The 15,763-nt window shown below is 37.6% G+C and overlaps 1 protein-coding gene across 1 annotated transcript in view; it reads left to right on the top strand.

Annotated features, from left to right (window-relative positions):
* lama2 (laminin, alpha 2) overlaps positions 1 to 15,763 on the top strand; it is a 292,372-nt gene that overhangs the window by 199,200 nt on the left and 77,409 nt on the right. Inside the window, exons 26-31 of the mRNA XM_078399541.1 lie at positions 2,827 to 3,012; positions 5,832 to 5,959; positions 6,812 to 6,929; positions 7,875 to 8,009; positions 10,698 to 10,822; positions 12,808 to 12,894. Coding sequence (XP_078255667.1) covers positions 2,827 to 3,012; positions 5,832 to 5,959; positions 6,812 to 6,929; positions 7,875 to 8,009; positions 10,698 to 10,822; positions 12,808 to 12,894 — 779 coding nt within the window. The remainder of the gene's footprint in view (positions 1 to 2,826; positions 3,013 to 5,831; positions 5,960 to 6,811; positions 6,930 to 7,874; positions 8,010 to 10,697; positions 10,823 to 12,807; positions 12,895 to 15,763) is intronic.

Here is a 15,763-nt window from a genome sequence, read left to right as displayed (position 1 = left end):
GCCCCCAAGTGTCCAAAAATAATGCAGCAGGATACAAAATAATATAATATGCTAAGACAGCTAGTAAACACATATGGCTCCTACAGTGGGCTAGAAAATTATTTGATAATGCACATTTTCCGCATTTGCCACAAGATAATGTGGAGTATCATCTATTGCCAAATGCAATTGAAACTTACAGCATGCAATAATACTTTGGATAATGCACTTTTGTGTACGAACAGGCACATACTCAAAAGACTCTGAGCACACGGTAATGTTGGCGTGCAGCACATATTTGGCACTATTCTGGAAACTATTCTCAGTTTGCACCAAGTGCCAAAACCTAGTCCCTTCATCCAGCCTGCTAGCAAGCTGTTGTTGCTTGCCAAGTTTGTGTAGTCTGCTATAGAAGATGACGCTTTATATCAGAGAGGCTTAATGCTGTCAAGCTCGTAAGCATTTGTTGGCTGCCTCAGTTCCCATTCAAAACACACACTAAGCTACTTCCAGGCCTATTGTTACAAGCACATCTTTCCTTTGCATTTGTCAAGTGCAGAAGCATAGTGTTTAACTTACTTAATGAGCTGCCAAGGGTTTGCACTACTGATCAAAATACATGAGTTAAAATTCCACCAAGGCAGATAAAGAATATCAATCAAGTAAATAAATACATTTTACATTCACTTGAATTTAGAAGGATGAGAGGGGATCTTATAGAAACATATAAAATTCTTAAAAGATTGGATAGGCTAGATACAGGAAAAATGTTCCCGATGTTGGGGAAGTCCAGAACCAGGGGTCACAGTTTAAGAATAAGGGGTAGGCCATTTAGGACTGAGATGAGGAAAAATAATTTCACCCAGAGAGTTGTGAATCTGTGGAATTCTCTGCCATAGAATGCAGTGGAGGCCAATTCACTGGATGTTTTCAAGAGTTAGATTTAGCTCTTCGGGCTAAAGAAATCAAGGGTTATGGGGAAAACGCAGGAACGGGGTACTGATTTTAGATGATCAGCCAGGATCATATTGAATGATGGTGTTGGCTCGAAGGGCTGAATGGCCTACTCCTGCACCTATTTTACTATGTTTCTATTTGGAATTTATAGCAAAATCCCAACTCACCAATGATGACCATTAACCATAATAACCTTGAAAAATCTAATATTCTACAGGCAAGAAAATCTGCCAAGAAAATATGAAGAACCGTCACATATGTGCCTCCAGACCCAACATTGCTGTTGAAGGCTCCTAACTGTGATGGCTGGTTAAACCTGCAGATTATGCCAGCGATGGGGCAATAGAATTAAGCAGGCGAATAGATTGAGAAGGAGCACCTTCCTTCTGCCATTTACAGTGCTCACACATAATCCTGACACATTGTTTAAGATTCTCCATGCTATCCCAAATGATCCTTCCTCATGCAATCTAACTTAGGCCAAGGATTTCCATGAGTTGGTGGGGATGTTGGATGTGAGGTTCTGAGTAAATTTTTAAATTGTCTCATCTTGTCTTTTGTGGATGCGATGGAGCTCAGACTAGAGCAGTCTGCTGTCAGGCATGTGAATGATGTGGTCTGTTCAACTGTCTGTAAACACAGCCTTGGTGCTTGGAATGTAGGCCTGAAAGTCCACACTGATGTTAGTCTGCATCTCCTGCAGTGCTATAAGGAGACTGGTTTAGGTAGTCAATAACTCTGACAGGAGACAGGATTTACTGCCGGAGAATTACATGCCATAGTTTTGAAGAGGATTGCAACATTTTGTACAAGCTTACCCATTTCCATGAAACTTTCTAAGCTCTGGTCTTCCCTCTTTATAATTTAACACTTTTGAATCTATTCCTAATCAATACATTACTTGAATATTAATGTTAAATTATTTTTCATAAATATGGTCTTAAATAAATTTATATTCTTGTTTTATCTATTCCATGGAGAAGTGGAATCCAATTCATTGCAATTAATTTTTCATTTTTTCCCTTGCTGATTGAATCACAGAGGGTAGTCATGTTACATTATAAAAGTGCCTATTGCAAATGTATGTGTACCTTCCTATGATTATAAAGTATTGTTACTTTCCAAGCTCTATCTAGGTGTGGCCTTGAGAATTATAATATGCTCAAACACTGATAAGAGAGATAATTTCCAGTGGTCTTTGATTTAAAATAGTTGCAAGGATTCAGGTAGATCACTTTGAAATACCCAGGTACATATGGCATAAATGGATTACACAACTTTCCCATCTGTCCTAATCCAAAATTGTAGGCACAAAATTGGAAACTAGTTCTGGTTCTCTGAGTTGGGTTACAAATATAACAAATACAGATGCATTAATGTTTGTAAGTCTTACTCCTTATGGTAGGGCAAAGTGGTTGATCGCTCCATGCCATTTTCATTGAAGAATCTTTTTACAGCTCTAAGCAGAGCCATCGTTCTTTCAGAATAATGTGATTGATTATTCCAGCATTGATTGTATGTACCTAGAAAAAATTCAAAATGGTGGACTCTTTTGGTGTGACTTGCACTGTGACCTATTTGGGATCTACTAGGCAGAACCTCTGGCAACCAAGGAACTTCCTTTACTCCTCTTGTCAAAGGGGTTGGATGGAGAATGCATTTCTGGCTATTCCTCCAGAGTTTACAGGTGCTCTGCTGATGGAATTCTGCAATAACTCATCCCAAACTCCTGACCCCTCTAATTGAGACTCTTGCTTTCTGGCCCAAGTTGGTTTAGGGCATCTGTATTTAACAAACAATCACTGCTGTTTGTATGGACAATGCCTAATGAAGTGATAGTGTTTCAACACAATGTATTCAATATACTGATCGTGATATTTTATTTCCTAGCTCTCTGCCTATGGCGGCAAGTTGAGGTACGCCATTTACTTTGAAGCCAGAGAAGAAGTGGGTCAATCAAGCTACGAGCCACAAATTATCCTGAGAGGTGGTTCTACCAAAGAGATTATAATTATGCGGCATTTATCTGCACCTCAAATTGGTCAATTGACCAGACATGAAGTGGAGCTCACCGAGGTACGGTTTCTAAATGCAAAACTTGCAAAGGAAAAACATTAATATTTATTAATTTACAACTTCTCAGAAAGTAAATTGGGTCCATATTGCTGATTTTACTCTCAGAATGGTTGTATCCCCTCAACCTAATCAATTTCCAGACAGAAACCTAATATTTGAAGCTGCTCGATTTTTCCTAAGGAGTAATTTGTTAAAACGATAAATTGTATTTTGCCAAAAATATCCATCAGATTTACTGCCATGATCTGTCCTTTTAGCTATGTGGAAATAAATTAGAATGTATTACTTTATAAAGATACAAATTTAATTATTAAGCAGGTCTTCATAAGAGCAATAAAACTAAAAAGTACTGGAAACTGTTAGAGTTTATGCAGCAACTGTGGAAATATAAACAGTTAACATTTCAGGTAAAGACCTTATGTCTGACCTGCTGAGTGTTTCCACTATTTTATATTTTTATATCAGGATTCCAGCATCTGATTTTTTTTAAATGTCATGAAAATTTTAGGCCAGCTTCATAAACCATCAACTGTTCTGAGCTGAGTTGACATACACTGTAATAAACATTGCCATCCACCTATTGTTCCAATGCTGTTTGCACCAGATCCCTGTGTTGTATTATGTCAGGCACACAGCCCACCCTCATACTAAGTTATCAGCTTTAGACATAATGAAGTATCCACTATTATTGCAATAAAAATATATGAAGTGTGCAGAGTTGCGATGTATAATTACATATGAGAGGAACTGTGGTAATAAGCTAACAATAATTTACATATTTCACAATTAATTACACAGGAACTTAATTTTTAGCAATTCAAACCATTACAGTGCTGCCCAAAATCATACTGATCTTAGTTGTCATGATGAAAAGTGCTTAGCATTAGGTTAGGTGATAATTTGGTGGAGCAGTAACCTGCCCCTTACACACCTAATCATTTTCCAAGATCTGCTGAATAGTTCAAAACTAACCTTTAATTAATTTATGCGCAACATCAATCTATTAATTAGATTGAAGAGAACACAAAAAATGTACTGCTTGCAGTCTCAAAGATGAATTGTTCCTTGATATATGCATTGATGCTTGCCTTTTTATAGGACTTTATTGCATTGAATTATCTGAAAGTACAATATTAGCTGTCACGTAGGAAAATAATGCAGGCAACGAACAAACAATGTCATAATTACAAAATTAATGACTAATTAATTCATTTTTATTTTGTTCATGTACAATTTTGATCAGTATACTAGAAGAATTTTGTTTTCTTCTTCAAAAGTGGTTTGAGTTTAATATATACACTGAATCACCAGGATTAATTCTATTGGATGAATGGTCCTTTATTTTAAGATGTCTCCTTTGTCTCAATAATATAATGCAGCTTGGCACTCCAGGATACAATCAATGTGTTCAATTCCTGTCTTTCTAGTTTCTGGTTGTTAACATTCATTTTTGAACCTCAGACCTTTCTAACTGAATGCTTGTCAAAGATGATGCACACCAGGAATGAAATCTTATAATTTTAATGTCAACATTTCCAATGAAATAATTTATGTCTGACAATGTAGCATTCAATCAATGCTGTACTGAAATCAAAGACCTTGCCAATTCATAAAGCTATGCAGCATGGAAGTTAGTTTTGTTTAGTATCACATGTACCCTAGCTACAATGAAAAGGAAATATGCCTTCCAGCACATCCTGTTCATTACCATCCAAATTGCCATACTGTGCGAGTCTCATTTGCCGCCACCTATCTTGGGGAATAGAATATCTCCCTTCAGCCTCCTGCGCTCCAAAGAAAGATGTATTAGTCTATCCAACCTCTCCGTATAACTCAAGCCCGCAAGCCCAGGTAACATCTTGGTGAATCTCTTCTGCACCTTTTCCAACTTAATGACATCCTTCCTACAGCTAGCTGACCAGAACTGCACACAGTACTCATACCAACAATTTGTGCAACTGCATCATGATGTTCCAACTTTTGTGCCCAAGCTCTTCCCTTAGGGAATTATGTACCTGTACTCTCTGATCTCGCTGTTCTGTAACACTCTCCAGGGCTCTACCATTTACTGTTTATGTCGTGCCCCTTTTTGATATATTAAAGTGCAACACCTCACACCTATCAGAGTTAAATTCCATTTGACATTCCTTCGCCCGCCTTCCTGACTGATCTAGATCATGTTGTAAACTTTGATTCCCTACCCTTAAATATCCTAGTGCATACTACACCACCAATTTTAGTGTCATCTGCAAATTTACTAACAATGTACTATATTGTCAAAACCTTGTACTATAACAGCATTTAAAAAACAGTTGGACAGGTACGTGGATAGAAAAGGTTTGGGTCAAATGGTGGGGCAAATGGGACTAGCTTTGATGGAGCATTTTGGTCGACATGGACAAGTTGGATCGAGGGCCCAGTTGCCGTGCTGCATGACTCCAAGTACTCCATGTACTTACAGGAAATTGTATTATTTTTATTTTTCCTATGGTGGATTATTTAAGTGAAATCACCTTTTATACCTGTATAATAACATGATTTTATAAAATCATTATTGGATGCCTTTACTGATGACACTTTCCTGGTGGAACCATTTTTCAGAACCACATTATTGTACCCTTATCTCTGATAGTTTTTTTCAGGTTCATCAACAACGACGAGAGACTGACTTACTTTATCACATTATACATGTTCATAAGGATTTTTTTCTGCAACTTTTGTATTAAAAGTGATAATTAGTTTAAAAATTGTGTGAATAAAATAGTTTGTTGTACATAATAGTTGACATGAATGTTAACTGCAAAATATTTTTCCATCAGCATGAGTGGAAATATGCCCATTCACCAGATGGCAGACCTGTGTCTCGCAAAGACTTCATGGATGTGCTATTTGATATTGATTCCATCCTCATCAAGGCATCTTATGGGACTTTTATGAGCCAAACCAGGTATTGATATGGGCATTCATTGAAAATAGAATAGAACTTTCATTTGAAAATAAAGTTATAGAATGAAAAGTTCTGTTCAGTGTTTAGATGTTTACGAACAGCTAAATGAAATTTTACTGTTTCTTTTGCAGATCTGGGAAAAATAAATTGCTTTTAATAAGAGTGAATAATGAAGTTCAGCCCAAAAACATACTTTGAAATAGAATTTTAATTCCTAGCAACAAAGGTTTTGCTGTTTAAAGTTTCCTTGTAACATTCTCACACCATCATTGCTGCAACAATTTTTTTCACTCGATTAGATTGTTTTCCGATGTTTTCTTCAAAGTGTATTGTTGCAATTATTTGAAATGTTCACATGTTTAGGGTCTATGTAATTGTTCATGCATTGCAAAGTTTTCTTACGTGAACTATATCAAATTAAAGGACCTTTTGTCAGAAATGTTTACCCATTAAGAAAATCCAACTGTTTTAAGCAATAATTATATCACGTCCTACAAATGACATTAATGGGTGCAGAAAGAATTTATGGAATTATTAATGTGTAATTGTATTACATAAATAAAAAACAAGCAGCTTTTATTTTCATGAACAAACGTCAACTGACTATGTAATACAAGGAAAAGCAGTTTGTGGAACATTACTATTGAAGTTCAGCTTGGCTGATTTAATGCTGAATGAAGAGCCCCATCTCTGACTCCAGCAGCTCATATATTTACCATAAATATACAATTTGACATGAAGATGCATGGTTTAATGACTTTAAAAGCACAATAGAGGAAGTTTCAAATTACAGACACAAATGTTGTTTTGAAGAACTTTACCAAATTCCATTATTTATCATTGCCTACCCAGAATCTCTGAGATCTCTATGGATGGAGCTGAAGCCGGGGACAGCTACAGCATGACTGAAAGTGCCCAACAGATTGAACAATGCATTTGCCCTGAAGGTTATTCTGGTCTCTCATGCCAGGTAATGTCAATAGTTCCAAAGAAATAAACGTGGATCAAAAAATTAAAACTTGTGATAACAAAGACAAAATAAATACTAATAATATAGAAGAACTGATAATGATGTGACACTGTCAGGGACAGTCAGGGTCAGGGACAGGTTCTTCCCAGTTGTTATCAGGCAATTAAACATTCAGAGTAGCCCTGAACTACTATCTACCTCATCGGGGACCCTCGGACTATCTTTGATTGGACTTTACTGGCTTTACCTTGCACTAAACGTTATTCCCTTATGTATCTGTGCACTGTGAATGGCTCGGTTGTAATCGTGTATTGTCTTTCTATTGTCTTGCACGCAACAAAAGCTTTTCACTGTACCTCGGTACACGTGACAACAAACTTGAACTGAAACTGAAACTGATACAATCTTTGCTTCATTCTCACAGTTCGATTTTTGTTCCATTCTGTAAAGCTGGGAGAATTGGATATGCCACATGATTTTTGCATTTAAGGCAATAATATGTCATAGATGGCTGAAAGCCCAGCTCTGCATGTTATGTCATCACTCTAGTAAAATGTACCAACTTGAAATAGATACATTTACTTCTGTTCTCTACTTTCTGTCCTTTAGTCAAGCCTCTGTCCATGCCAATAAATTATCCCCAACCTAGTGCACCTTTATTTTTCTGACAGCCTTTCTGTTGTAATTTTCTGCCATTGTTGCATCCAAATTTGGCTGAGAGTTTCAAAGAATATCCAGTTATATATGTTGGCCTGATATGAAAATATTGCAGTAGATGGAAATTAGGCACAGTTAGAAAAGGATATTACCTGGTTGTTTATAGAATTCTGCTGTCACTGTGGGCACAAAGTTCAACAAAGACATTGTATAAAAAAAATGTAAAGATGAACAAAAAATAATCATGAAAATAACAGACTTATTACTTTGGTTTTCCTTTCACCTCAGGATTGCATTCAGGGTTATTACAGGTTACCACTAAGATCGGCAATCACAGGTTCAAGACCTGTGGTGTGGAGCTGTGTACATTGTCAGTGCAATAGCCACAGTGACATCTGTGATCAGAAGACTTCCATATGCCAGGTAATGTATACCATTATTGCTATATCAACATAGCTTAGGAAGTTAACTTGTGTTGAGAAGTTCTTTGCATGTAAAAACAATATACTTTTGAAATAAAAGCAAAACATGTTAGAAGCACTAATATAGATGGCATTTGTGCAAAGAGTACCAAAGCTACCGTTTCAAGTTAAAGACCTTTGTTGTAATGCATGATGGAAAAGTAATACATCCTGGTTTGGGAACAGCTCCATCCAGCAGTGCAAGAAAGTTGTAGATGTAGCCCAAATCTTCACACAAACCAACCTCCCTTTCATTTACTCCATCTGCATCACTTTTCCTTGGCAAGGCCACCCATTTAATCATGGACCAGTCTCACCTTGGTCATTCCCTCTTCTCCCCTCACCCAACAGGCAGGAGGCACAGAAGTTTGAAAATGCAGATTCAGGGACAGGTTCTTTCAAACTGTAATCAGGCCACTGAACTATCTCCTCATCAGCTAGAGTGCAGTCCTGACCTCCCATCTACCTCATTGGAGACCTTTTGAAATATCTTTAATTTGGCTTTTTGGACTTTATCTTGCACTAAATGTTGTGCCCTTTATCCTTAATCTGTACACTGTGGGCAGCTTGATTGTAATCTTTTGTAGTCTTTGCTTTTACTGGATAGCATGCAAACAAAAGCTGCTCACTGTACCATTAGTACACATGACAATAATACATTAAACTAAAATTAAACTAAACAAAAAAAATTGGAGTGGGGTATTTGTTCTCTGTATGATTGGAAATTGTAGAGACTTATTGATGCTTCAATGCTCAGAGTGTTGGCTGGGACACAACAGTAACATTAAAACATCTACATCTACCCTGTCAATAGATTTGAGGTGATTGCAGTCCAGGTTTTGGTGGTATCTCAACAGTGTTTCGAGGCATCTTCTATAGTTTCTCCATGTCTCCAATGCGCACAAGAGATCAGAAGTGCTGCTGGTTGATTGACCATGAGCCTGGTTGCAGGTTTAAGGCCTTGGTCTTCAAACATGTTTTTCTTGAGGTGGCCAAAAGCTGAGCTGGGGCATTGAAGGCTATGGTGAATTTCACTATTGATGTTCACCTTTGCTGAAAGGTAGCTGAATTGTGGAAAGTGATCCTACATTTCCAGGGTTTGGACACAAACCTCAATTACTGGGGTGGTGCAGTGTGGAAAAGACTGATGATGGAAGACCATTGTCTTTTAGTTATTTAGTATGGGTCCAACCTGTCATGTGGCGCAGTAAAGAAGTTAAGGATGCCCTGGAGTTGGGTTTTGAAAAGTGCCTATCCACAAGAGAATGTTAACTTGATGACTAAGATTAAGATGATCTCAAGAGTTAAAAGTGTTTAATTGTTATAAGAACTGGGAATGGAACAATGAAATTAATACTTGCTGCAGCTTTATAGGCACTTAATGCAACAACACAACAAATAAATATGCCATGAACAATAATATAATAAATTATCAGTAACAAGAATAATAGTGCAAGCCGAAATACATAGTTCAACTTGTACAAAGTCCATAGCAGCTGGGTGCTGTGGTGGGATTCGAGTTAGGTTTATGCAATATTTTTAAGAATAGCTGAGTTTGAGGATTCTCTATAGTCCCTCTCAACAGATGGCGCTGGTTTTTGTAAGGTCACAAATAGCCATGTACAGTAGTTGCTGTTACTGTCCACATTTTCCCCCTGGAGAAGTTTGTGTCTGTTGTAGCTTTGATGGGCAGTATCAGCAATGCAACTATTGGAGGAGGTCACTCGGAGGAGACTATGAATGAGAATCCCTGTGATAACTCTCTCTGTGGCAGGCAGCAGCGAGTCCTCTTTAATAAGTGCAACCAGATACATGGTCTTTCATGGTCACAATTATGAACTTCCTTGATATTCTCTTCTTGGATTTATGGAAGAAATCCTTCTCTATTGTGTTTCAGCACGATTTTCTTTCTGCTCCAGGGCCATTGCTATTGTTAACATTAAAGCAGCTGGTGCAGTTTTGGATGGAGTCAACAACACATACATCAAAGACAGAGTCTTGGTCACAAACAATACACATTCCATCAGAATCCAAAACATTTTGAATAATGTTTCTCTGGGAAGATGTTATCATTACATTGCCGACAAAGAAATTAAATCGCTGGCACTTTTCTCAAAGAGATTTTAATATTAATATAAAGAAACAATTCTTTTAACAATATAATTATCACCTTTCCCCCAAAAAGACTTCTCAAAGCTCTCTAGTTCCTACAGCAATGTCCAATTGAAAGAAACTATAACTTCAAAATAGTAATTTTTCAAAAACACTTTCCATATTTATGTGACTTAAGATATTTAAAGTAGATTTTGAGTACTAGGCTGATGACGGTCATTCAGTGCAAAGCAATAAATCACTGACAACAGAACATGATTATGAATTGGCAAAATATAGCATGCTGAGTTAATAAGGATCTTCTTGGTGCTTAGTGCAATACTGTCTTATAATATCTCTCAAATGGAACGTTCTTAAAGGACTTCACATTTTCCTGTGAATTACTTAGACCTATTCTTAGTTCCAGGGTGACGTGTTTACACATGTATTGCTTTATTAATTGAAAGAGTGATGCAAACATTTCCTTAAGAGATTTATAATGATGGAGTTTGTAGTGGAGTAATAGATCTTTATGAAACGGGAATTTTTCCCCACTCAGAATTGCCATGACAACACAGCTGGTGAGCATTGCGAGCTGTGTGCTCCTGGATACTATGGCATTGTAAGAGGGTCTCCAAATGACTGCCAGCCATGTGCCTGTCCTCTTCAAATTTCTAGTAACAAGTAAGTTTCCAGCATTGCAATTTTTTTAAATGTTAATGGCAGCAATTAAACACGATGGATTGAATTCTTTACTTTTCACGATCACTAGCAATAGCAAGAGATTTGCCAACCACAGGACTATTAGGCATGAACACTGTATCTATGGGGCAAGGTTATTGGTTCAGGTCAGTTGGATATTGGGGCAGTGTCTTCAATTGAACAGCACTCCTGATAATGATTTAATTCTAATTGTAATTAAGAAACTGCTGCATTATGAAAATAAAATGCAGTACTTTCAAATCAATAATTTCAGAACACATTTTTGTCACAAAATCATTTAATTTTTGAAGATCCATCAAGATTTATTTTCCACCCATTCTTCTGTACTTATGTCTCCTGTGATATGGTCCATGAGTGATGGTCACTCTCCAGTATCTTGGCCAAATACACAGTGACTGCCTGCAGCTCATTCAACCCCAAAGAACAGCATGGTTGAATTTGATTATCTAAATTCACTTAACTAGTTGCAAGACTTAACTAAATCTTCAATAGTAAACGATGACAACTACATTATTTACATGTACACATGGCAATAAGTTTATTTTTCATATATAATCCGAAAAGTGAACAGCATTGACTGAATCTAATGCATACTTACCCATCATGGCTTAATTCTTTACTGGCTCAATCAACTGGGAAATTTAATGAGTCCGTGAGATTTGTGGAATAATAACTGACTTCCTGCAGGAGAAATGAAACTTAAATTGGCTCCAGTTACAAGAGCAGGTCAGATGCTGGGTATTCTGTATTTTAGTGCCAGTGAGGCCCACCAGAAATTGGAGGAACAGCACCTCACTTGGGCAGCTTGCAGCCCAATGGTATGAACATTGACTTCTCCAACTTTAGATAGTTCCTCTCTCTCTCTCTTCCCCCCCCCCCCTCCCCTTCACAGTTCTCCCACTGTCATCCTGTCTCCACTTATATTCTTTCTTTGTCCCGCCCCCCTGACAACAGTCTGAAGAAGGGTCTCGACCCGAAAGGTCACCATTCCCTCTCTCCTAGATGCTGCCTGACCTGCTGAGTTACTCCAGCATTTTGTGATACCTTCGATTTGTACCAGCATATGAAGTTATTTTCCTACACTACTGTAATTTAGTGATGAGCTTGGATTTGTCGCAGATATAGGCCCAATTTTGTGACCTCAATCCTACAAAACAGGTTAAATCAGAGACTGTTGGCCTCAATGGAATATTTACAATTCTTATCTACCTGTTGGTAGCTTGTTGGCACTACATAGCAGCCCTGCCCCTGGTGATGTGAAAGGTTTGAATAAGTTTGAATTGGCTGAAATCTAATTCTACCCTCCAACCTGTATTGACTGTCAACATAAGATAAACATGAAATGCTGGAGTAACTCAGTGGGACAGGCAGCATCTCTGGAGAGAAGGAATGGGTGCCATTTTGGGTCGAGACCCTTCTTCAGACTGGAAATCTTCAGACTAACACTCTCCTCCCCCTAGCAGAGCTGGTAAAACATTCCTCTTCAGAGATGCTGCCTGTCTGCTGAGGTACTCCAGCATTTTTTGTCTATCTTCGGTTTAAACTAGCATCTGCAGTTCCTTCCTACACATCTTGACTATCAACATGTTAGTTTAGTTTTAGTTAACAATTCACCACATTGTTTTGTTGAGGATCAAGAACTTATGAAGTCCATTGAGTATTGATGACATTGGCCAGAATGCCCCTCTGAAATATGATGTGTCTTGAAATCTTCACTTGTTTTGAGGACACATGGTGCTATTTCTGCTGTCATAAGAGAAAGGTCATTCCTGCATTATGATGGAATAACTTCTTAGTTGAACCCACTTGAAAATAAATATGAGCATTATGTAATATATGTGTGATCACTCAATAATTTAGCATTATTGCCATTGCTGAAAATTACTGCACAATTTTTTTTAAATCTATTTAGTTGCAGTTAACTATTTGTATTTAATTATTTTTAGCTTCAGTCCCACCTGTACTATGGAAGGGCATAACACTTATCGCTGTAACGCATGTCAAGAAGGATATGAGGGGCAGCACTGTGACAGGTAAAGGCTATTTTCATTATGTCCATATTCATGAATAATCTTTTTTTAAATATGTTAATTATTGAAAACATCATAGTTAAAAAGTTACAGTTCAAGAAATAATTCCATGGTGTTTTACATTTGTATACGTAACATTTAAGTATACGTAATTTTAAATTATAGTAAGTATATGCTGCAACAATAACATAAGCGCTACAAAAGAATCATGCCATAACCATTTCCAAGAATTGATAGTTTGACCAATCACTAACATGGCTGAGTGCCCCCCCCACCATCAATGTCCGGACCTTCATCATCGACCAGAAACACAACTGGACGTAAATACATTGATTATAAGAGAAGGTCAGAGGTTGGATATCCTGTCTCACGTTCTGGCACCCTAAGGCACAAGTCAGGATGGAACTTATTACAATTTCCTGGATGAGTGCAGTACCAACATTTAAAAATCTCTACACCATTCATGAAAAAAGTAAGCTGATTGATCCCGACTACAGATGCTGTCTATACAGAGTTTGTACGTTCTTCCCGTGACCGCGTGAGTTTTCCCCGGGATTTCCGGTTTCCTCCCACACCCCAAAGACATACAGGCTTGTAGGTTCATTGGCTATGGTAAAATCTAAATTATCCCTAGCGTGTAGTTCTAGTGTATGGGGATCGCTGGTCGGCGTGGACTCGGTCGGCTGAAGGGCCTGTTTCCACGCTGTATCTCTGAACTAAACTAATTAATGAGTTGGGCTGAAAAGGGTCTGTTTCCATGCTGCATGCCTTGATGACTCTGGCTCTAAGTCTGGACAGGTTAGCATCAGCTGTGGCACCTGCAGAGTTGGCTGTGATGGGATCCTGATCCTGAGAGAATCCTCCCTGCCAACAGTGCCTTATCTATCAGATAACAAAGACCTCAGAGGTTCCTTATGAGTATTTACACATAGAATAAGAAGTGTAATGTGAATAGGCAGACCAACGTTGCGTATACTAGCAAACTGAGTGTGCAAGGCAGAGGTCCCAGTTTCCACTGTAGTATCCAGCCTTCTGAGTATACCAGGATGATCACAGGCTATATCTCCTCCTCCCCACATACAATTTCAAGATTGAGTATCTTGCTCTTGCAACAACATAGTTAGTCCCTTGATGCTGATATAATAAATATTAGGCAGGCCAAAATTGGTGCAGTAAATATATCAAGTTATTCAGTGTGATGTCTGTTACCAATTTGGGATTGTATCAGTTTCAGCTACTCATGTGTCATGCAATTTGTCATGCAATTACTTGCACCTAGCAATGCTGGATGAAAAACATAGTGTACAAAGCTTCATTCCAATATTCCTAGTGCCCCAGGGAATTAGAATTTAAGACTAGTTTTCAGAAAATATTTAATCACTGAGAGAAACTTGTTTTTTTGGGAATATGGCCAAATGGAAACCTAAAAACATTAAACATTTTTAAATCTTGTCAGGGAGGGTGAGGAAGTTCATTTACGTTATGGCTAGATATGTGGACCTGCGGAAACACTTAAGCACAATACATAGTGCAAGATGTAAATAGCTGTGATCCAAGCTATTGATCTAGGTCATGGGTGGAGCATTGATCCAGGAATACAAGTATAAACACAGCATGGAAGACAGGGGATTTAAATTTAAATAGGTAAATATGTCTGGATTTTTAAATAAAAAGCTAATCTCAGTGACAGCAGCAATGAAATTACCAGATTAAAAACAACATCAGGTTCACTAATATCCTTCAGGGAAGGAAATCTGCTCCCATTAAGACATCATTATTGCTAGCTGGAGTAAAGACCGACAAATCCACTGAGCATGACTTTTGGAAGTGGATGCAGAGACAGTGGATGGAGAGACAGTGGGTGCAGTTGTAGTATTCCAAAGTTCTCTATATTTTGGGAAGGTTCCAGTGCACTGCAAAGTTTTAGAAGTAACACTAATGTTCAAGAATGGAGAAGGAATGAATGGAGAAGGAATGAAGGAATGGTAATAGGCCTTTGAACAAAATATCTGTCCTTTAGAAAATGGTGGGATCCTTCTTTAAAATCATAACAGGACACAGAAAATATTATCAGGCAGAGTTGACAAATTTATGAAGCAAAATAGTATTCAACAAATTTAGCAGAGTTCTTTGAGAATGTAATTAGAAATGTTAAACTGAGGAACTAATAGATGCAGTGTGTTTGGATTATGAAAAACAGCTATGAAGCAGTCGTATGGGTTCTGGGTATTAAGGGTGATATGTTAACATAGTAAGAAGATTGGTTTACTGACTGAAAAGAAAGTAAGGGTGAACAAATTATTTCCAGGTTTGCAAAACGTAACTAGTGGAAATACACATGAATCAATGTTGAGGTCTGCATCTATTTATCTTTAGAGAAAAGACCAGGTGTATTGAAATTTGAAGTTTAGGTAGTTTGGAAAAACTCATAATGTATTCAGTGAGAAATAAGCAGGTTACATGAATAGACAAACTATGACAGAAAGAGCATAATGTGAGGAAATGTAAGATTATCTCAATTGATAAGAATAGAAATATAAATTACCAAGATACCCCATCTAAGCTAGTCCTATTTGCCCACAATTACCCCATATACCTCTAAACCTTTCCTATCCATGTATCTGTCCTAGTATATTTTACATCCTGTTATAGTACTTCTGCCATTTAAGTGGAGAAGGTATTAACTGGAGCCAATCTTACTGAGCATACATCAGCTAACTGTAGCCACAGGCTCAGTGCTGCAAAGAAACACTAAGGTCAACAAAGGCACAAGCTTAACAGGGAATATTGTGCACCAGCAGAAGCTTCAGCCATCTGTTTTAACAAGGATTATAAAAATAGATTACAAGAACCTCTGTGTGTATATAAAAAG

This window comes from Rhinoraja longicauda, chromosome 5, assembly GCF_053455715.1.
Source record: "Rhinoraja longicauda isolate Sanriku21f chromosome 5, sRhiLon1.1, whole genome shotgun sequence".
Taxonomy (NCBI): Eukaryota; Metazoa; Chordata; class Chondrichthyes; order Rajiformes; family Arhynchobatidae; genus Rhinoraja; species Rhinoraja longicauda.
Note: the sequence above shows the minus strand (reverse complement) of the source record. Positions and strands in the feature narration are given on the sequence as shown.